General features: G+C 41.2%; 3 protein-coding genes across 3 annotated transcripts in view; 1 reads left to right on the forward strand and 2 right to left on the reverse strand.

Annotated features, from left to right (window-relative positions):
• Positions 1–5,162, reverse strand: part of LOC143275271 (DNA replication licensing factor mcm7-like) — a 29,537-nt gene extending 24,375 nt beyond the window's left edge. Inside the window, exons 1-4 of the mRNA XM_076579248.1 lie at positions 5,026–5,162; positions 2,271–2,350; positions 934–1,098; positions 214–344 (exon numbers count right to left, since the gene is read on the reverse strand). Of these exons, the coding sequence (XP_076435363.1) occupies positions 214–344; positions 934–1,098; positions 2,271–2,350; positions 5,026–5,056 (407 nt within the window). The 5' untranslated portion in view covers positions 5,057–5,162. The remainder of the gene's footprint in view (positions 1–213; positions 345–933; positions 1,099–2,270; positions 2,351–5,025) is intronic.
• A 339-nt stretch (positions 5,163–5,501) lies between these two features.
• LOC143275373 (DCN1-like protein 1) lies at positions 5,502–18,558 on the forward strand. Its single transcript, XM_076579435.1, has 7 exons — positions 5,502–5,558; positions 5,671–5,884; positions 6,839–7,007; positions 8,474–8,604; positions 11,696–11,778; positions 14,933–15,029; positions 16,602–18,558. The coding sequence occupies exons 1-7, from the start codon at positions 5,502–5,504 to the stop codon at positions 16,685–16,687; spliced, it is 837 nt and encodes a 278-aa protein (XP_076435550.1). The 3' UTR covers positions 16,688–18,558.
• A 503-nt stretch (positions 18,559–19,061) lies between these two features.
• Positions 19,062–22,810, reverse strand: LOC143275335 (uncharacterized). Its single transcript, XM_076579359.1, has 2 exons — positions 21,245–22,810; positions 19,062–21,015 (listed from the first exon to the last, which is right to left on the reverse strand). Exon 2 carries the CDS (start codon positions 20,975–20,977, stop codon positions 20,444–20,446), a length of 534 nt encoding a protein of 177 aa, XP_076435474.1. The 5' UTR covers positions 20,978–21,015; positions 21,245–22,810; the 3' UTR covers positions 19,062–20,443.
• Positions 22,811–23,562: the final 752 nt, after the last annotated feature.

Below are 23,562 nucleotides of genomic sequence, written 5' to 3' on the forward strand. Positions count from 1 at the left end.
GCTTATGCATTCATGTCTGCCAACTGATGCGTACTATTTGAATTCTGCTTATGCATTCATGTCTGCCAACTGATGCGTACTATTTGAATTCTGCTTGTGCATTCATGTCTGCCAATACATACCTCGAACGTCCCGCCCACCTCCCTTCATTAACCCCTCCACCCACCCCCCAACAACCACCCACCCCCCCAACAAATGTAAGATCACACTCACAATCGCCTCATCAGCTCTGGCGGGTACTTGTTGCGGGGGTCACGGGTGATTTCCTGTCCGTCAGGGTGATTCCTACGCTCCATCAGCAAACGATGTTCGATGTACACGTCCAGAGTGTCTTTGCCCACAATCTGCCACAAACACACAAGACCAATGTCTTTTAACACAACCTGCCACAAACACACATAACCAGTGTCTTTAAACACAATTTGCCACAAACACACATCATGACCCGTGTATTTGCCCACAATCTGCCACAAACATCATGACCCACTAGTGTCTTTAAACACAATTTGCCACAAACACACATCATGACCAGTGTCTTTAAACACAATTTGCCACAAACACACATCATGACCAGTGTCTTTGCCCACAATCTGCCACAAACATCATGACCCACTAGTGTCTTTAAACACAATCTGCCACAAACACACATCATGACCAGTGTCTTTGCCCACAATCTGCCACAAACACACATCATGACCAGTGTCTTTAAACACAATCTGCCACAAACACACATCATGACCAGTGTCTTTAAACACAATCTGCCACAAACACACATCATGACCAGTGTCTTTAAACACAATCTGCCACAAACACACATCATGACCAGTGTCTTTGCCCACAATCTGCCACAAACACACATCATGACCAGTGTCTTTAAACACAATCTGCCACAATCTGGAAACCAGCAGGAACAAAACAACATTCCCAACTCACCTCTTTCTGTTTGTAGTCCGGAAGCAAATCCTGCACTGCGTCGCTAAAAATAGAAACGTAGCGTCTGGTGTTCTCCACAATGGCGTCGGCAAGGTCAGGGTCATAGTCTTGCACATGATCCACATCGATGTACATTGCCACTTGTTCTCGGTGCGCCAGCTTGGACTGAAATGACGAAGAAAGAAAGACAGTTGCAAGTTACAGAAAACAAGAAATAACACCAATGGAAAACATATAAATATTGATTGATCGATGTGGATACTTCTATAGCGCCTATCCTCGGTCAGAGACCAAGCTCTAAGCGCTTTACATACACGGGGACATTTGCGCCACAGGCTGCCTACCTGGGTAGAGCCAACTGACGGCTGCCACTGGGCGCTCATCATTCGTTTCCTGTGTCATTCAATCAGATTTCAGACGCACACACATACACACTCAGACAGACATGTAACATTTTACGTGTATGACCGTCTGTTTTTTTTTTTTTATTTACCCCGCCATGTAGGCAGCCATACTCCATTTTCGGGGGTGTGCATGCTGGGTATATTCTTGTTTCCATAACCCACCGAACGCTGACATGGATTACAGGATCTTTAACGTGCGTATTTGATCTTCTGCGTGTGCATACACACGAAGGGGGCTCAGGCACTAGGAGGTCTGCACATATGTTGACCTGGGAGATTGGAAAAATCTCCACCCTTTACCCACCAGGTGCACCGAGATTCGAACCCAGGACCCTCAGATTGAAAGTCCAGCGCTTTAACCATTCGGCTATTGCAGAAATGACACCTTTGTTCAAACGAATTAGGCATCAGCTTCAAAATAATAATTACATTAAAAATAACTAACAAAACAAAATCTTGTAAATATTGCTACCTTGTATAAATATTTAAGCATCACCTTCAAAATAGTGCCTTGTATAAGATATACATCAAGTATCGTTAGTACCAGAGTACTACATCTTAAAATATTCTTAAAATATTCAACAATGCATGTCCCAACACAGCCATTAACTTTATAGTTCAGCTGATAACAATCCATTCCAATGATGTACAGTCTCATTATAAATTTTATACTATGTATAGACAATAAAACCATCTCCGGTCTTGTAAAATGGTCTGGGATCCCCTCGGCTTATGGTAAAAAAGCTCCTGGGACCTCCAAAAACATTTACTTAGTATGTAAGTAGCCCTGTTGACACACTGTTCCAGTGTACCAGGGCACATCATTCATTCAAACTGCATCAAATAAAACTGGACAATGTGAGAAAAAGTAAACTGCTTCAGATACAAGTGGACGTTGTGAGAAAACGTCGACAATTACAATGACCATCTTACCAGCTGCTGACCGTACACAAAGTTTTTGCCGCCATCATCTCCATCCAGGTAATATTCCTTCAGAAATGAGGAGATCTTTTCTGTAAAAACCAAACACATGCACACACCATCACATTATCTCACATTCAAAATGCCATGTTTCAAGTCAAATTAACGCAACTCAGAAACTGTTGAACTGCCAGCAACGTCTAATGTAACACACAAATTTACTTCCCAGAAGCTGAGTAGTAATGCAATGAAATAGTAAGCTAAGCAGCATACCCCTCAAGCAACCATCCAAATATCCATGTTCATGCTGCATTTATAGTTTTCTGTCATAACGCACACACTAAAATAACCTGAACTATACACTTTTAATTTTAAAGCATAGATTTAATATCATAATGTATGTGTACACATCTGCTAGGAAATGATTTCTCTCTTCTGTTAGACGAATGTTATTGTCAACAGAGTGCTGCATGATCGAGTGCTTATCTGGTGTATCAAGCAAAGTTGGTATACATTTCACTGGCTGCCAATTTCAAATCAAACACTGTGTGGTGCTTACGCTCAATCTAACAATCAAAATCAATGAAAGATCAAGAGATCTAGTCACAAAAACCTTTAGCTCATGATAAATTAATGGGCAACATACACGTTTCTTCCCCTTCACTCCACTGTGTGACTTGGCGCAGTGAATGTCCGAGTCTTGTTCAGTTGTCAACACTACTCATTCCGTATTGAGCGGGGAAATTGTGGATCTAGTCGACTGTAGTTTGCACAGAACAGGAATCAGATTCCTTGCTGTAGTCTGCACTAGTGGGTCACAGTGAAGTACGTGTAGTTAAATGTGGATCTATTCTAATGCCAATTAATAGTTTACCCCTGCCTGACCCCCTTTCTTTGAATATATATATATATATATATATTATATAGATAGATACATACACACACACACATATATATATATATATATATATATATATATATAAGGGGTCAAAACATGAACCAGGAAACAACAGACCAGTGAGCCTGACTTGTAAGTAAGATCTTGGAGTCTTTTATCAGGGATGCTATAGTAATTAGTATCACATATGACAACAATCATTCTGTATGCAGACTGTCAACATGGTTTTGCTTTTAGACAAAGAAGATCGTGTACAACACAGCTCCTAGAAGTAACTGAAAATCTCACAGATACGGGTAAACCTATAGACATAATTTATTTAGACTTTAGAAAAGCATTTGACTCGGTACCACATCAAAGACTTTTATTCAAACTAACTTCATATGGTATTACTGGAAGCATACTGAACTGGACAGAAAACTTCTTGTCAGAAGTAATTAGAATTGGAGAAAAAAATGTCAACAAATGAAAATGTTAGTGGGATACCACAAGGTAACATACTTGGCCCTGTGCTTTTTACAATCTACATAAATGGCTTCCTGAAACTGAAAGTATAGAAACAGAAAGCAAATGCAAAATAATTGCAGATGATACTAAACTTTACGGCAATGCAAAAAATAATATCACACTACAAAAGGACTTAGTTACAGGACTGGACAGATAACGTGATAGATGGAATCTATATTTTAACGTATCAAAGCGTAAAGTAATGCACACGGGGAAAAAATCCAGAAAACAAATACCATATGATATTAGAAGACACACTGAGAAATGCCAAAGTGAGAAAGACCTTGGCATAACTTTCGATAACAATCATTTGACAAACATATACAGAATAGATAAAGCCAACCAAATGACAGGAATAATTAGTTAAGAGAACATCTACCTATTCAAAGGTACATTTCTTAAACTATATAAAGCATTGGTTACATCACAAGTAGAATACGGTAATATTGTGTGGCACCCATACCTCAAGAGACAATCTATAACTATGGAAAGGGTACAAAGAAGGGCAACTAAGTTATTAAAAGAATTCAATCTATGAGCTATCAACAGAGACTTGTATACATAAAAATCTGCATTCATTAAAGGGTAGAAGGCATAGAGGGATTGAATACATGTAGAAACATACAAAATGTTAAATTGCAAAAATGAAGTCAATGTGAATCATATTTTTAGAATGTCAGATTATGAGAGTACAAAAAATTCAATTTGTGAACAGCAGTCAGCACTGTAATACTACCCCAAGGAAAAATTCATTAGCTAATTGCACAAATACGGAATGCACTACCTATCGAAATTAAACTTGCACAAAATACTAATGTGTTCAAAAAGCGCCTTGACATGAACATCAATTTAAAAGTAAAATTTGACTCTGACGAGTGATTTACAGTACATGTAAATGAAAACATACATGTATCCCACAAATAAATTGAGACCCATATTTAGGGGACATAAAAAAGGCTGCGAGGCCTAGGCAGTCAAACGCCAGTCCCTACACTACCACTACTACTACATACGGGACCTCGTTTTACTGTCTCATCCGAATAAACAGACGTTCAATTTGATTTTTCAGTCAAACATTCTGCCATCTTCCTCTCACACCACTGTTGGGCTTACTTCGGTTGCAAATGACTCCAGCGTGTTCTGAAATGGACAATAGGCGTAAACAAATTAAGCGAGTGCAAGGTGCTCAGATATACTGAACATCCCTAATCGAAGAAAGGTTGTAAAAATGTTAACTAATGTACGCAGAACTGCAGAAGTCATTGTAGCAGACTGCAAGTCAGCCGAGCCGACTTGTGGGTGGAAAATCTGACACGAGAGCAACAACTCTTGATTCATTCATAACAAAATTGTAAAACTAACCTTTTTCTGCAGCATAATCCCTGGGAGGCATTTTCGGTCGTCGGTGAGAATATCTGTACAAGAAAATAGCCCTTTATCAAACACAGTAAAATTTAACTTCAAACGGAGATTTCGCGTCTTTTTTGCCTCCCTGGTCAAATCGGCGGGAAAATGTACCATGTGATCATACGACACATCCGATCGAAACTTTATTTCGTTCTCTTCATGGATTGGTTGATTAATCTTTCAGTTTAAGTAGCTCAGCTATACCAATCAATAACGAGACTTGAGCAGCTGTTCCTTTTGGACAATTAATGTTACGAGTTAGCTTTCAAAATTAACATGATATTTACTGAATGTTTATTTACTGGGAATCATTCTGCTTATTTATTTTTGGTGAAAGAAAAGTAAAGACCTTTGACCTGTTTTCACAAACTTTCGCTGAAGCGGAGATATTTTTTTATTTATTTTTAGTAACACAACTCGTGCGCATGGCAATGTCAAACAGGAACTTCCGACAAGTGCTGCCAGAGAAAATAAGCAGAAGCATCATGGTAAGACTTGTCTTTTTCTCTTGTATATTTTCTTATGCCTTTTAATATGTATCCTAACAAGAGAGGAAATTTGTCTTTTAATAAACCTCAATGCTATACCTTGTCTTTCTAGCATAAACTAAAGGGCTCACAAAGGGACAAAGTCAGGCAGTTCATCGCCTTCACACAGACAGGGGAGAAAACTGCCATCAACTGTCTTGGGGCTCACGATTGGAAACTCGATGTTGCAGTTGACAACTACTATCAAAATCCCGACAGATACAACAGTGAACCTCGTTTGACAGTGGACAGAAGAAGATTGGAGGCTTTATGGCAGCGTTACAGAGGTGAGAATGGGGACATTGTTATCTTTGCTGTTGACATTGTGAAGTGAGTACGCAGTTATTTCTGGCACAACTACTCAATCTGGCAACAATCCAAGGATTATACAACACAATAGATAAAACAAAACATGATATGCTGAGTAACTTCCTATTACTTTTTTTTATGTAATTTAAACTGAAAGAGATGCAAAGCTCATCAAACACAATACATAACAATCCAGGAGTTGAATCAGAAGACCATTATACAACAGATAGCTACTCATTCTTTGACAGGGAGTGAGTGTGGACTGTGGTTGAAGAGTAAGAAGCATTGTGGAGCATTGTGCTGTAATTGCTTTTTATCAGGGACAGAAGGATGTTAGTTAAATACTGTGTGGTGTAAGGTATACAGCTCAATCAGACCTAAATACCAGTTGAATCCATACACATGTTGAAATAGGAAGTAATCAGTTGTTATTGAATCCTGAATCCAACGCCAACTGTCCTAAAACCCTCTTGGCTGAGAGAGTGGGGATGTAACTTGGGCAAGACACTCTCCACTATAATCAAATTCTAGCCCAAATAGTCGGAACAGCAGTTGCCTCCTCAGCTGTTCTGATGGTCATAGTCGGACACGACTGACTATCATATATTGAATCCTGAATGTACTAGATTATATGCATTTAGAATAGATATAGTTAGTTATGTTATAATTTTTATATGACAGAAATTATTCATAGGTAAATGAATAAATTAAAGATGTTTGGTTTAGACTTTGTTCTGCATGAGTGGCTTTGTTTCTTTGAAAACATTGAGTAATGAAAGGTGTTTGGTTTAGACTTAGCTTAGCATGAGTGGCTTTCTTTCTTTGAAAAGTATATAATGATAATAATAATAATAAGAGCAATAATAATTATAACAACAACAACAAGGTATCAACATGCGAAGTTTTTCAACAACTGTTTTCGGGTTGTTCAGACCCCCACGAGGAGGACAAGATGACAGTGGATGGTGTGATGAGATTTCTAGAAGAGTTACAGCTGAACCCAGAGTCCCTGACTGTTCTCATCCTGGCTTGGAGGTTCAAGGCGGCCATCCAGTGTGAGTTCAGCAAGGAGGAGTTCATCAACGGCATGATTGAAATGAGGTGAGTCGCGAGCACTCTTCATCAGTGACATGATTGAAATGAGGTCAGTCATGATCATGATTGAAATGACTTTAGTCGTGACCTCGCTTCGTCGGTGGCATGATTGAAATGAGGTTAGTTGTGAGCATGATTGAAATGAGGTTAGTCGTGAGCAGTCTTCATCAGAAGTATGATTGAAATGAGGTACAGTTCATCGATGGCATGATTGAAATGATGTTAGTTGTGAGCATGATTGAAATGAGGATAGTCATGAGCATGATTGAAGTGAGGTCAGTCGTGAGCATGATTGAAATTTCCTTTAGTTGTGAGCACTCTTCATCAATGGCATGATTGAAATGAGTTACTGTTCATGAATGGTATGATTGAAATGAGGTTAGTCGTCAGAAAGATTGAAGTAAGGTTAGTCTTGAGCATGATTGAAATGAGATCAGTCATGAGCACTCAGGCTAAAGTTCATCAGCGGTATGATTGAAATGAGGTACAGTTCATCAATGTTTCGATTGAAATGAGGTACAGTTCATCAGTGATATGATTGAAATGTACAGTTCATCAGTGGTATGATTGAAATGAGGTACAGTTCATCAGTGGTATGATTGAAATGAGGTACAGTTCGTCAGTGGTATGATTGAAATGAGGTACAATTCTTCAGTGGTATGATTGAAATGAGGTACAGTTCATCAGTGGTATGATTGAAATGAGGTACAGTTCTTCAATGGTATGATTGAAATGAGGTACAGTTCATCAGTGGTATGATTGAAATGAGGTACAGTTCATCAATGGCATGATTGAAATGAGGTACAGTTCATCAATGGTATGATTGAAATGAGGTACAGTTCATCAATGGTATGACTGAAATGAGGTACAGTTCATCAATGGTATGACTGAAATGAGGTACAGTTCATCAGTGGTATGATTGAAATGAGGTTAGTCATGAACACTCTTCATCAGTAGCATGATTGAAATGAGGATAGTGTTGAACTCTCAAAGTGCAGTTTATCACTGTATGATTGAAATGAGGATACTGGTTAGTCATGAACACTCAGAATGCAGTTCATCAGTGGTATGAATGGAATTAGGTTAATCATGAACACTCAAACTACCGTTCATTAGTGGTATGATTGAAATGAGGTTAGTCATGAACGCTCAAACTACAGAATCTACATCTCCCAACATGATACACAGCATGGCACTAGGTGTGTGGTTCAGTCATGCATGTATCATGATTTGTCTATCACTTGTCTGAAAGTTTGTGGTGAGTGGTGGTGGGTGAAAGATTGTTGATCACTGTTATCATGTAGTGAGTTACAGGTGCACACACAAGCACGCACACACATAATAACACGCATGTGCGTTCACACACACACCTACACAGTAACACACACGCACACACACTTAGCTCAAGACACAACACACACACAGAGATTGTTATCACCACCAGCATTGAAACTGCTGTGCTGTGTTTCTAGCTGTGACAGCATCGACAAACTGCGAGCCAAGTGCGGGAGTCTGGAGCAAGAGATCGTGGACCCTGCGAGGTTCAAAGATTTCTACCAGTTCACCTTCAACTACGCCAAAAACCCTGGTCAGAAGGGTCTAGGTGAGCGATGAGTGAAACTGGAGATATGGGGCGGTGAGAGGATGGGGGGGTGATGTGTGAATATAATCTTTTACTACTTCTTCGCTCTTGGGCTGCATCTCCCACGTTCACTCGTATGTACACGAGTGGGCTTTTACGTGTATGACCGATTTTACCCTCACCGTGTAGGCAGCTATACTCTTGTTTTCAGGGGTGTGCATGCTGGGTATGTTCTAGTTTCCATGACCCCACTGAACGCTGACGTGGATTTCGGGATCTTTAACACGCGCGTTCGATCTTCTGCTTGCATATATATACACACGAAGGGGGTTCAGGCACAAGCAGGTCTGCACATATTATGTTGACCAGGGAGATCAGAAAAATCTCCACCCTCTACCCGAGATACAAACTCAGGGCCCTCAGATTGAAAGTTCAGTGCTTTAACCACTCGGCTGTTGTGTCTGTCGTATCTCTTACATTAGAGTCTGATGTAACATACTTGTTGGGGGAAAAGAATCATGAAAAGTGGATTAATCTGTGAATGTAATCTCCTACATTAGAGTCTGATGTAACATACTTGTTGGGGGAGAAAAATCATGAAAAGTGTGGATTAATCTGTGAATGTAATCTCCTACATTAGAGTCTGATGCAACATACTTGTTGGGGGAAAAGAATCATGAAAAGTGGATTAATCTGTGAATGTAATCTCTTACATTAGAGTCTGATGTAACATACTTGTGAGGGGAAAAGAATCATGAAAAGTGGATTAATCTGTGAACGTAATCTCTTACATTAGAGTCTGATGTAACATACTTGTGAGGGGAAAAGAATGATGAAAAGTGTGGATTAATCTGTGAATGTAATCTCTTACATTAGAGTCTGATGCAACATACTTGTGAGGGGAAAAGAATCATGAAAAGTGGATTAATCTGTGAATGTAATCTCTTACATTAGAGTCTGATGTAACATACTTGTGAGGGGAAAAGAATCATGAAAAGTGTGGATTAATCTGTGAATGTAATCTCTTACATTAGAGTCTGATGCAACATACTTGTGAGGGGAAAAGAATCATGAAAAGTGTGGATTAATCTGTGAATGTAACCTCTTATATTAGTCTCATGTAACATACTTGTTGGGGGAAAAGAATCATGAAAAGTGGATTAATCTGTGAATGTAATCTCTTACGTTAGAGTCTGATGCAACATACTTGTGAGGGGAAAAGAATGATGAAAAGTGTGGATTAATCTGTGAATGTAATCTCTTACATTAGAGTCTGATGCAACATACTTGTTGGGGGAAAAGAATGATGAAAAGTGTGGATTAATCTGTGAATGTAATCTCTTACATTAGAGTCTGATGCAACATACTTGTTGGGGGAAAAGAATCATGAAAAGTGTGGATTAATCTGTGAATGTAACCTCTTGCATTAGTCTCATGTAACATACTTGTTGGGGGAGAAAAATCACGAAAAGTGCGGATTAATCTGTGAATGTAACCTCTTACGTTAGAGTCTGATGCAACATACTTGTTGGGGGAAAAGAATCATGAAAAGTGTGGATTAATCTGTGAATGTAACCTCTTACATTAGTCTCATGTAACATACTTGTTGGGGGAGAAAAATCATGAAAGAAAAGTTTGGATTAATCTGTGAATATGATCTCATACATTAGAGTCTGATGTAGCATACTTGTGAGGGGTGGGGGTGGGAGGGGAGAGGGGAGTCATCAAACGTCTGTGGTACTTTTCTTACCTCCCTTTTTCCTGCATCTGAGTGTTGAAAGCCAGTGTTCATTGATTTCATGTCAAGTGTGCATTGAGGAACTGTGTTCACATCTTTGAAGATGGAGTGGGTGGGGAGGGGGGTTGGGGGGGGGGGTGCGGTGGGGGAGTATTACTTTTTTATTGGCAGCATTTTCAGAACCTTTGGAAGACAGAGCACTTGAGCAAGAAGGTAGGAGAGGAAGTCAAAAAGTAGGACTGTGAAGTTTTGTTTATTTTTGGTTGTTGTTTTTAAACAGTTTGTGAATGCTAGATAAAATTAGTAAACAGAAAAAAAACAAAAACAAAGTTGAATATAGAGTCTCAGAGAGAAGAGATATTCAATGAAACTGAAATGGTAAGTTCTGAAAATAGAGTCTCAGAGAGAAGAGATATTCATTGAAACTGAAATGGTAAGTTCTGAAATACAGAGAGTCTCAGAGAGAAGAGATATTCAGTGAAACTGAAATGGTAAGTTCTGAAATACAGAGAGAAGAGATATTCAGTGAAACTGAAATGGTAAGTTCTGAAATCTTTTTGGACTGCCTGTTAGGACATAAATTTTAGAAACAAAAATTAATTATAAGTAGGCTGAGTAATATGAACATATATTTATGATTAAAAAAAAAATATTCTTCTCATGGCCAGAAATATTACAAGTTTAGTTTGTATAGGTAATTTGCCGCCACAAGCTGTTCAGCCCCTTCAGCTCCTACACCTCATGTAAGACGGCGGCAACAAAACGAAATCAAGAATGCAGTCACTGTGTGTGTGGTTGGGGGACGGGGGGCTTTGCTTTTGCTTTGATCAGTAACTTGAGTCTGAAAGGTTTGCAGCCGGGAGTTACTTCTTTTTGCCTTTTAACCTGAGTGTCCGAACAAATCTAGGTGACAGTTCAAGATCAAGGACTGTTGTGTTTTGTATAATCTTTTGTACCGCTTAAAGTATAACAGTTGTTGCTGTGTCTCCTTCACGGTTTGAAGTTCAGGTCAAATAAGTCTTGAAAGGCTAGGAAAAGTTTGAAAACATTGACTGGCTTGAGGTGAAGAAAATAAGTAAAACAAACAGCAGCCTGTAAGTTTTGCATTACATGGACTGGGAGCTACTGAGAAAAAAATGCCCCAGCTGTTTTAGTTTGTGTGTGAGAGTGTGGGTGGGAGGGTGTGTGCGTGCGTTTTTTTTTTTTTTTTTTTTTTTTTTTTTATAAGTTTATGAATGTGTGTATTAATATCCCCATCACATGTTTCTGTGTAAGATGTTTACCTGCAATTATTTTAATCCCCGCTGTTCAATTAATAGGATGGTGTAGTGGAATTATAAGGATGGTGTATTGATATCTGTACAATGTGAACAGACCTGGAAATGGCGTTGGCATACTGGAACATTGTTTTGGCGGGGAGGTTTCGGTTTCTGGACCTGTGGTGCAAGTTTTTACAGGTATATTGATATACGTCTTGTGATTACCTGTTAGAGATGTTACAGGTGTATTGATATACGTCTTGTGATTATCTGTTGGAGATGTTATAGATGTATTGATATACATCTCGTGATTATCTGTTGGAGATGTTACAGGTATATTGATATACATCTCATTATTATCTGTTAAGAGATGTTACAGGTATATTGATATACATCTCGTGATTATCCGTTAGAGAAGTTACAGGTATATTGATATACGTCTCATGATTATCTGTTGGAGATGTTACAGGTATATTGATATACATCTCGTGATTATCTGTTAGAGATGTTACAGGTATATTGATATACGTCTCATGATTATCTGTTAGAGATGTTACAGGTATATTGATATACGTCTCATGATTATCTGTTGGAGATGTTACAGGTATATTGATATACATCTCGTGATTATCTGTCAGAGATGTTACCTATATATTGATATACGTCTCATGATTATCTGTTAGAGATGTTACATGTGCATTGATATACGTCTCGTGATTATCTGTTAGAGATGTTACAGGTATATTTCTTTTATTGTATTGTTTATTGGATGTTGTTTTGGGGTGGGTTTTTTGTTTTGTTTTGTTTTTTTTGTCGTCGTTTTTTGTTCAAGCATTGGGGATTATGTTTGTAATGGTGGTGTATGCAGTGTGTTGCCGTGTTTTTTGGTTCATGCATTGGGGATTATGTTTGTAACAGTGGTGTATGCAGTGTGTAGCCATGTTTTTTTGTTCAAGCATTGGAGATTATGTTTGTAACGGTGGTGTATGCAGTGTGTTGCCGTGTTTTTTTGGTTCAAGCATTGGGGATTATGTTTGTAACGGTGGTGTATGCAGTGTGTTGCCGTGTTTTTTGGTTCAGGCATTGGGGATTATGTTTGTAACGGTGGTGTATGCAGTGTGTTGCCGTGTTTTTTTGGTTCAAGCATTGGGGATTATGTTTGTAACGTTGGTGTATGCAGTGTGTTGCCGTGTTTTTTGGTTCAGGCATTGGGGATTAGGTTTGTTACTAACGGTGGTGTATGCAGTGTGTTGCCGTGTTTTTTGGTTCAAGCATTGGGGATTATGTTTGTTACTAACGGTGGTGTATGCAGTGTGTTGCCGTGTTTTTTGGTTCAGGCATTGGGGATTATGTTTGTAACGGTGGTGTATGCAGTGTGTTGCCGTGTTTTTTGGTTCAGGCATTGGGGATTAGGTTTGTAACGTTGGTGTATGCAGTGTGTTGCCGTGTTTTTTGGTTCAGGCATTGGGGATTATGTTTGTTACTAACGGTGGTGTATGCAGTGTGTTGCCGTGTTTTTTGGTTCAGGCATTGGGGATTAGGTTTGTTACTAACGGTGGTGTATGCAGTGTGTTGCCGTGTTTTTTGGTTCAGGCATTGGGGATTATGTTTGTAACGGTGGTGTATGCAGTGTGTTGCCGTGTTTTTTGGTTCAGGCATTGGGGATTAGGTTTGTAACGTTGGTGTATGCAGTGTGTTGCCGTGTTTTTTGGTTCAAGCATTGGGGATTATGTTTGTAACGGTGGTGAATGCAGTGTGTTGCCGTGTTTTTTGGTTCAGGCATTGGGGATTAGGTTTGTAACGGTGGTGAATGCAGTGTGTTGCCGTGTTTTTTGGTTCAGGCATTGGGGATTATGTTTGTAACGGTGGTGTATGCAGTGTGTTGCCGTGTTTTTTGGTTCAGGCATTGGGGATTAGGTTTGTAACGGTGGTGTATGCAGTGTGTTGCCGTGTTTTTTGGTTCAGGCATTGGGGATTATGTTTGTTACTAACGGTGGTGTATGCAGTGTGTTGCCGTGTTTTTTGGTTCAGGCATTGGGGATTATGTTTGTAACGGTGGTGAATGCAGTGTGTTGCCGTGTTTTTTGGTTCAGGCATTGGGGATTAGGTTTGTAACGGTGGTGAATGCAGTGTGTTGCCGTGTTTTTTGGTTCAGGCATTGGGGATTATGTTTGTAACGGTGGTGTATGCAGTGTGTTGCCGTGTTTTTTGGTTCAGGCATTGGGGATTATGTTTGTAACGGTGGTGTATGCAGTGTGTTGCCGTGTTTTTTGGTTCAGGCATGGGGGATTATGTTTGTTACTAATGGTGGTGTATGCAGTGTGTTGCCGTGTTTTTTGGTTCAGGCATTGGGGATTATGTTTGTTACTAACGGTGGTGTATGCAGTGTGTTGCCGTGTTTTTTGGTTCAGGCATTGGGGATTATGTTTGTTACTAACGGTGGTGTATGCAGTGTGTTGCCGTGTTTTTTGGTTCAGGCATTGGGGATTATGTTTGTAACGGTGGTGTATGCAGTGTGTTGCCGTGTTTTTTGGTTCAGGCATTGGGGATTAGGTTTGTTACTAACGGTGGTGTATGCAGTGTGTTCCCGTGTTTTTTTGGTTCAAGCATTGGGGATTATGTTTGTAACGTTGGTGTATGCAGTGTGTTCCCGTGTTTTTTGGTTGAGGCATTGGGGATTAGGTTTGTTACTAACGGTGGTGTATGCAGTGTGTTGCCGTGTTTTTTGGTTGAGGCATTGGGGATTAGGTTTGTAACGGTGGTGAATGCAGTGTGTTGCCGTGTTTTTTGGTTGAGGCATTGGGGATTATGTTTGTAACGTTGGTGTATGCAGTGTGTTGCCGTGTTTTTTGGTTCAGGCATTGGGGATTATGTTTGTTACTAACGGTGGTGAATGCAGTGTGTTGCCGTGTTTTTTGGTTCAGGCATTGGGGATTATGTTTGTAACGGTGGTGAATGCAGTGTGTTGCCGTGTTTTTTGGTTCAGGCATTGGGGATTATGTTTGTTACTAACGGTGGTGAATGCAGTGTGTTGCCGTGTTTTTTGGTTCAGGCATTGGGGATTAGGTTTGTAACGGTGGTGAATGCAGTGTGTTGCCGTGTTTTTTGGTTCAGGCATTGGGGATTAGGTTTGTTACGGTGGTGAATGCAGTGTGTTGCCGTGTTTTTTGGTTCAGGCATTGGGGATTAGGTTTGTAACGGTGGTGTATGCAGTGTGTTGCCGTGTTTTTTGGTTCAGGCATTGGGGATTATGTTTGTAACGGTGGTGAATGCAGTGTGTTGCCGTGTTTTTTGGTTCAGGCATTGGGGATTATGTTTGTAACGGTGGTGAATGCAGTGTTATCCCTTTCAGGAAAACCACAAACGGTCCATCCCCAAGGACACGTGGAACTTGTTGTTGGACTTCTGCATTCAGATCAACGACGACATGAGTAATTACGATGAAGAAGGTACACCATAATTCCCCTTTATGACGACATGAGTGATTACGATGAAGAAGGTACACCATAATTCCCCTTTATGACGACATGAGTGATTACGATGAAGAAGGTACACCATAATTCTCCTTTATGACGACATGAGTGATTGTGATGAAGAAGGTACACCATAATTCCCCTTTATGACGACATGAGTGATTGTGATGAAGAAGGTACACCATAATTCCCCTTTATGACGACATGAGTGATTACGATGAAGAAGGTACACCATAATTCCCCTTTATGACGACATGAGTGATTGCGATGAAGAAAGTACACCATAATTCCCCTTTATGACGACATGAGTAATTACGATGAAGAAAGTACACCATAATTCCCCTTTTATGATGACATGAGTGATTGCGATGAAGAAAGTACACCATTATTCCCCTTTATGATGACATGAGTAATTGCGATGAAGAAAGTACACCATTGTTCCCCTTTATGGCAATATGAGTGACAATGATAAACGCCCCCCCCCCCCCCCCCCCCCCCCCCCCCCCCCCCCCCTCTCCAATAGACACTGAGTTGTGGTCTGGATGCTAGTCACTTGGATGGGACGATAATCCAAGGTCCCATGTGCAGCATGCACTTTAGGGCACATCAAAAATCAACAGCAACAAAGGGGTTGTCCCTGGCAAAATTCTGTCAAAAAACCCACTTTGATTGGAAAACAGTTATAAAAAAAAAACAAAAAAACCTGCAGGCATGGGGGGTGGGGGGTGGGGGTGGGTATTCTCAGTGTAGCGATGTGCTCTCCCTGGAAAGACACAGGAAAATCTGTTGCGACAAAAAAGAGCAATACAATGCAATGCAATACACTACACTACACTACACTACACTACACTACACTACTATACAATACAATACAATACAATACAATATACTACAATATACTACACTACAATGCAATACAATACAATGCACTATACTACAACACACTACAATGCACTACACTACAATTCAATACAATACAATACAGTACGCTACAATACAATACAATACACTACACTAATGCACTACACTACAGTACACTACACTACAGTACACTACACTACACTACAATTCACTACAATACAATACACCACAATGCACTACATAACAATACAATACAATACACTACAATACAATATAATACACTACACTACACTACAATTTACTACAATACAATACACCACAATGCACTACATAACAATACAATACAATACACTACAATACAATATAATACACTACACTACACTACAATTCACTACAATACAATACACCACAATGCACTACACAACAATACAATACAATACACTACAATACAATATAATACACTACACTACACTACAATACACAACACTGCACTGCACTACAATACAACACAATACAATACAATACAATACAGTACAATTCACTACAATACAATATAATACACTACACTACACTACAATACACAACACTGCACTACAATACAATACAGTACAACACAATACAGTACAGTACAATACAACACAATACAATACAACACAACTACTATGGGTGATGACGGTGTGTTGGCAGGAGCGTGGCCCGTACTGATCGACGACTTTGTAGAGTACGCCCGTCCCACAGTGCAGGCCCGGAGAGGAACCAGCACCACGGTATAACCTTGACCTTGCTAACATCCACCCACCTCCACCCCCCATCCCTCTCCACACCGCCCTCCCCTTCCACCCTCCATCGCTGACGCTGCTCCGATGGTGACTGGCGTTTCGTGAAACGCGATGACTCCACTCGGATGGTGACTCACCTATCATGAGACGTGATGCCAAGCGTTGGGTCAGCAGTGTTCTAGCTGTTGCTGACGTTAAAGGTTTTGGGGAGGTGAGGTGAGGGGGGTGGGGGGTTGGCAGTGGTGGTGGCCACCACCTTCACGATAATCCGCTTTGATCCTAGAACTGGGCGGATCCATCCAGGGGGCGTTTCTGACCTGTGTGGGTGTGTGTGTGTGTGTGTCTGTTTTTTAACCGTGACTGTTTTGGGTTGGGTTTTTTTGTGCTAAGGGTCGATATTTTTACGGTTTGTGTATGGGGCTGAATGGGTGGAAGAGGTTGGTGGTTGTGTAGTGATGAGTGAGGACGGACGACAGTGCAGTGCTTTCATTGTGATGGCGGGTGTCTTGCTGATTGTTTCCTGGCCCCTCCGGCCTTGCTGCCAACCATCTGGGCTGTGCAGGGGCTCCTTCGAGTCTGGGGGGAATAAACTCCTGGAAGCTTTAACCCTTTCATTGCCAGAGGTGCCGAGCTAGCTGACTGTGCCAACCAGCTGAGCAGCAGTGCACTTCTGTCTGAACCAGCTGTGCGGGAGAGGGGGAACTTGTGTTACCACCAACCCACTTTAACCTGCCGTAACTTCTTCATTCATAGCTCGTTTTAAAGGGCAATGAATGCAAATTATGATAAAGATGATTATTTGTATAAACACATTGACGGAAGTTTCAAATAGGTTGATGAAAATGAAAAAAGTATGTACTTTTGAGTAGTTTGCACATATTCTTAGTTGTTTTAAACATAAAATACACCGTTTCAAGTGAAAAATGAACACACAGACTGGGAAATACAACTGGAAACATAGACATGACACAGTGTAATAAAATGTGCACTCACCTATGTGCAGATTTAAGAACAACACACACACACACACACACACACACACACACACACACACACACACAGAGTATCACCAGCAATTCCATAAGGGGAAAACACCACCACCACCACACACACTGTATGTTGAAAAACTGGAAAGATTCATGACTCCTTTCACAAATGTCTTTGTGTCATTTGTTAATCATTCTCGACCTGTCTGGCAAATTCTTCTCCACTGTCACTGTCAGCAGTCGGCACTCCAGCAAGTGAATTATCATCTAAAATCATTTGCAATGCCGCCGTGGTGTTGTAAACACCCTTTCGTTTGTTTCATGAAGTGCTGGCCATGTTTCGACTGGAGAAATCTGCTAAATAAATTCGGAAATATTCCTACAACGTGCATCAACTTGCAACTCAAAATGTAGAATAGGCGTTCCGGAAACACACCGTGAACGTTTCAAACTTGCGTGGTTTCACACAAAGAACGAGCAAGATTGGCAACTCCAGTGTACAAGTCGCTGATCGGTGTCTGAAGCTTTCAACTAGGAAGTTGCTGATCAGTGTCTGAAGCTTTCAACTAGGAAGTCTCTGATTGGTGTCTGAAGCTTTCAACTAGGAAGTCGCTGATCGGTGTCTGAAGCTTTCAACTAGGAAGTCTCTGATTGGTGTCTGAAGCTTTCAACTAGGAAGTCGCTGATCGGTGTCTGAAGCTTTCAACTAGGAAGTCGCTGATCGGTGTCTGAAGCTTTCAACTAGGAAGTCGCCCATCAGCGTCTGAAGCGTCAAAAGGGTTAAGTTACTTTAGGGGAAACATTTTCCGATTTTTTTTTGGGGGGGGGAGGACTTTTAAAAAGAAATCTTTTTATATTTATATTTTTTTTTAGGTTTGATTTTTTAAAAATTGGGGACAGGGGTATGGATGCCTTTACTTTTTTTTTTTTTTTTGCCTTGACGATGGTAAATATTGGTAAATATTGCTGAGGAGAGTTGAAAGGATGTATACCTACTCACAAGCAAGTGTACCAAACTTTGCTGGATTTTTTTTTTTCTGGGAGGGTGGAGGGGTGTTGGGGTTTTTTTTGGGTTTTTTTGTTTTTGTTTTTGTTTTTTAGCTGTCCGTTCAGGTGTGGTAGATTATTTCATCAGCCCGTGGAAAACGCTTCTACCTAAAAATGGAAAGACGATGTAGAAAAGGGGCTTTGTTGTCAGTGGCCCTTTCTTTGGGACCCTCCCAGCTGTGAAGTCCTCGCACTTCAAGACTGGCTGCAAGGGGGGGGAGGGGGGGGGGCGGGGGGCGTGGGGGGTGAAGAACCCTCCCAGCTGTGAGATCCTCACTCCTCAAGACTGGCGGCAAGGCCTGGGGGGTGGGTGGGGGGTGCGGGGGGAGTGAAGATAAACATCACAAAACAACCTCTAGGACTGGAGGTGGTGAAAGGGAAGTGAAAGACATGGAAGATTGATTGATTGATTGGTTGATTGATTGATTGGGTTTTTATGGACCTGGTGGGGTAGGGGCTGGCTGCTTTCGTTGTGAACTTTTAGGATAAGGATTATAAAGAAAGAAAGAAAGAAGAAGAAGAAGAAAAGAAAAGAAAGAAAAAAAAACCCACAAAAGAAACAAGAAAGATTATTTTGCTTGAGAACTGTGTTACTGTGTCCTTGTTTACCTGTGGTGCACTGTTTTTGCTGTGGAAACGAACTGGTGAAAGTGTTTTATTCGTGAGCACTTTTTTTTTTTCTTTTTTTTTTTTAGTTGTTTACCTGAGGTGGAAACACAAAGTGAAATACAACAGAAGACATAGATGAGGAGAAAGCTGAAGAAACTATGTCATTGTGTTAAAAGGAACCTTTGCTCTGTGCGTGTAACTATCTGCATTTGTAATCATGTAAAACCTCTGCCACTCAAAGCTGTTGACAAGAGAAGTTTTCATCTTTTTCTCTTCTTTTTTCTTTGTTGATACAACAAAGAGAAGTGTTTGAGACATGGACATGCAGATACCACACCGAAATGGTCGACGTGAGTCACTGAACAGACCCAGAGCGCCTGTAGTTGTGGAAATTACGTCCCAGAGTAAAACCGTAACAAACGACTTTTATTGAAATCCATTTTAAGATGAATCATCAACATGAACAACAAAGAAAGGAGATGCTTTGCCTCTGTCGGTAGTATTATCCTCTGCAGCGGTAATCATTGTCAAGTTTCTTGTGTTGCTGGAAAAGATCTGTACGATAGATGTTTTAACTCTCAGTACGGCCAGTCCTCTCTTCTCCTCTACACAGACCCCTCGGATGTCCAGTGGGTGTCTGAATGACTCAACCTTTAGCTTCCGTCGTCAGAATTGTGGTATTCTTTGTCAACATTCATGTCTTCAGTATAAGAACCTTCCGCTTGCAATATTTTGATGATGGTAATTGGGGTGAAACGCTGTTAATGTCATCTCTTTAACCGTTCGTATGGAAAGAGTTAACCGAAACGTTTGAAGTAATGAAAAGAACTGCAGAAGACATGAATGTGTGGATACAACAGTAGTTGCCTTTTTTTTTTTTTTTTACAGCAGAAAGGAAAAGAAGGTCCAGTTGGTTGTAGATGTGAGATGAACAACCCATCAGCTTTGACCACTCATGTTCATGGTGGTTGTAGATGTCAGATGAACAGTCCATCACCTTTGACCACTCATGTTCATGGTGGTTGTAGATGTGAGATGAACAACCCATCAGCTTTGACCACTCATGTTCACGGTGGTTGTAGATGTGAGATGAACAACCCATCAGCTTTCACCACTCATGTTCATGGTGGTTGTAGATGTGAGATGAACAGTCCGTCAGCTTTGACCACTCATGTTCACGGTGGTTGTAGATGTGAGATGAACAACCCATCACCTTTGACCACTCATGTTCATGGTGGTTGTAGATGTGAGATGAACAACCCATCACCTTTGACCACTCATGTTCATGGTGGTTGTAGATGTGAGATGAACAACCCATCACCTTTGACCACTCATGTTCATGGTGGTTGTAGATGTGAGATGAACAACCCATCAGCTTTGACCTCTCATGTTCATGGTGGTTGTAGATGTGAGATGAACAGTCCATCAGCTTTGACCTCTCATGTTCATGGTGGTTGTAGATGTGAGATGAACAACCCATCACCTTTGACCACTCGTGTTCATGGTGGTTGTAGATGTGAGATGAACAGTCCATCAGCTTTGACCACTCATGTTCATGGTGGTTGTAGATGTGAGATGAACAACCCATCAGCTTTGACCACTCATGTTCATGGTGGTTGTAGATGTGAGATGAACAGTCCATCAGCTTTGACCACTCATGTTCATGGTGGTTGGTTTGTGGGAGTCAGTGTGTGGTTCGTCTGCCAGGATCGATGAGGACCATCTAGCCATCCTGGGGGTGGGTGGGTTGGGCTCTGTGGGTGCGCAGATGACTGATCAGGCCAATCCGCGCCCGGAAGGTTCTGACGCAGTGTGGACAGGGGATGGTGGCGGCTGTCAGGGACTTGCTGGCACTGCTTTTCCTGGCCTGTCTGCGTTGCTCTGCTGCAGCGATTCTGTTGGCCTCACAGGAGTCAGTACATGAATGGAGGAGGACTGTGGACACTACAGACAGTGTGCATGATCTCCTGAAAATGAAAATGAGTCTGGAGTGGTCAAGGAATGAACACACAAGTGATGGTCAGTGCTGGGAGCAGCTGTCCAGGGAGACACTCAGCTGTTCTTTACACTGCTGGAGAGATGGACGGGAGAGAGAGAGAGAGACAGGAAGGGATTTGTCAGGCGTCAGGCCAGGAACTTACTTGCATCAGTTATATCAATGCCGGAAATGGAACTGGGAGGTTCATTGCAGTGCTGTCCATGTCACAGCCCAATCCTGTACACACACACACACAAAAGAACACCCAACTAAAACTGAAACAAGTCCTAACAATGAAAATAAAATCTGAGTGATCAGACTGCACTGGGTGCCTTTTACACTGAATGATTTTAAACAGAAAAAAAAGACTTAACTCACTCAGTACGGCCAGTCCTCTCTTCTCCTCTACACAGACCCCTCGGATGTCCAGTGGGTGTCTGAATGACCCAACCTTTAGCTTCCGTCGTCAGAATTGTGATATTCTTTGTCAACATTCACGTCTTCAGTATAAGAGCCTTCGCCGTCTCTTTCGCCGTTCGTATGGAGAGAGTTAATGACAGACAACACAGCGTGAGCTTCAGCTGCAAAGTTTGGTCAACAACAACAACAACAACAAAATGTGGAGGTTTATGTGGAGCAGTAGGACTTTGGCTGCATGAAGAGTGGACTTGAGACAGGGGATGAATCGGGCTGGGAGAGAATGAATTAGAGACATACACTCTGAAATCGCGGTTGTCAGCTGTTTAACAGAGAGTAGCTGGCGTTGGAAGAGTTCACAGTTGCGCGTTCCATTATGCTTGGGGAAAAACGAATTGCAGAATGTTTTAGCTTTCTTTTTTTTTTTTTTTTTTTTTTTTTTTTTTTTTTTTTTTTTTGTTCTCTGTGTGTGTGTTTCTTTTTTTTGCTGTTGTTTTTCTGTTCATCGCAGTTGAATAAGAAAAGATGTAATGCACTGGCATAGTGTTGGAAAGCAACGCCACACTTTGCTTAAATGACTGTACAAGACAGCACCTGTTGCAGAAAATGTTTTTAATTTCTGTTTGAAATGTTGTCTGTTAGCGGTGTGAAAAGATCAGTGATTCTTTACAGTGTTTTCATCAGGGAAACCGCGTGGAAAATGTTAACCTGTGTGGAAGAAGAAAACTATTCATTGTCCATAGATGTTGTATAGAATCATGATGGATGCGAATGTGTTATACTTTTGTCCTTTATGTAACCTTAACACTGATTGGTTGAGTTCTCAAGGTGACATGTAATCAGACAGTAGCTTATTTTCCCACATCTCCCCACTCGTTTGTCTTGCATGTGTGAGCGTGTGTGTGTGTTTGTGTGAAAGGCGCGCACATAAACATGATAGTAATAAAGATTATTTACAATGAAAGTAAGACCTCGCATTCACCTCATGTTCCTGCTGTTGGTGTGTTTGAGGTTTGATTCTGTCGTCACATTGATTGTGTGTGGGCATGCACTTGATTCTCCATCGTCGCTTCCAAGAGTGCGCAGTGATGGTGTGTGTGTGCATACACTGCATACACTTGATTCACCACCGTCGCTTCCAAGAGTGCGCAGTGATAGTGTGTGTTTGCATACACTTGATTATCCATCGTCGCTCCCAAGAGTGCGCAGTGATGGTGTGTGTTTGCATACACTTGATTATCCATCGTCGCTCCCAAGAGTGCGCAGTGATGGTGTGTGTTTGCATACACTTGATTATCCATCGTCGCTTCCAAGAGTGTACAGTGATGGTATGTGTGTGCATACACTTGATTCTCCATCGTCGCTCCCAAGAGTGTACAGTGATGGTATGTGTGTGCATACACTGCATACACTTGATTATCCATCGTCGCTCCCAAGAGTGCGCAGTGATGGTGTGTGTTTGCATACACTTGATTATCCATCGTCGCTCCCAAGAGTGCGCAGTGATGGTGTGTGTGTGCATACACTGCATACACTTGATTATCCATGGTCGCTCCCAAGAGTGCGCAGTGATGGTGTGTGTTTGCATACACTTGATTCTCCATCGTCGCTCCCAAGAGTGCGCAGTGATGGTGTGTGTGTGCATACACTGCATACACTTGATTCTCCATCGTCGCTCCCAAGAGTGCGCAGTGATGGTGTGTGTTTGCATACGCTGCATACACTTGATTCACCATCGTCGCTCCCAAGAGTGCGCAGTGATGGTGTGTGTGTGCATACACTGCATACACTTGATTCTCCATCGTCGCTCCCAAGAGTGCGCAGTGATGGTG

Source organism: Babylonia areolata, chromosome 30 (genome assembly GCF_041734735.1).
Source record: "Babylonia areolata isolate BAREFJ2019XMU chromosome 30, ASM4173473v1, whole genome shotgun sequence".
NCBI lineage: Eukaryota > Metazoa > Mollusca > Gastropoda > Neogastropoda > Buccinidae > Babylonia > Babylonia areolata.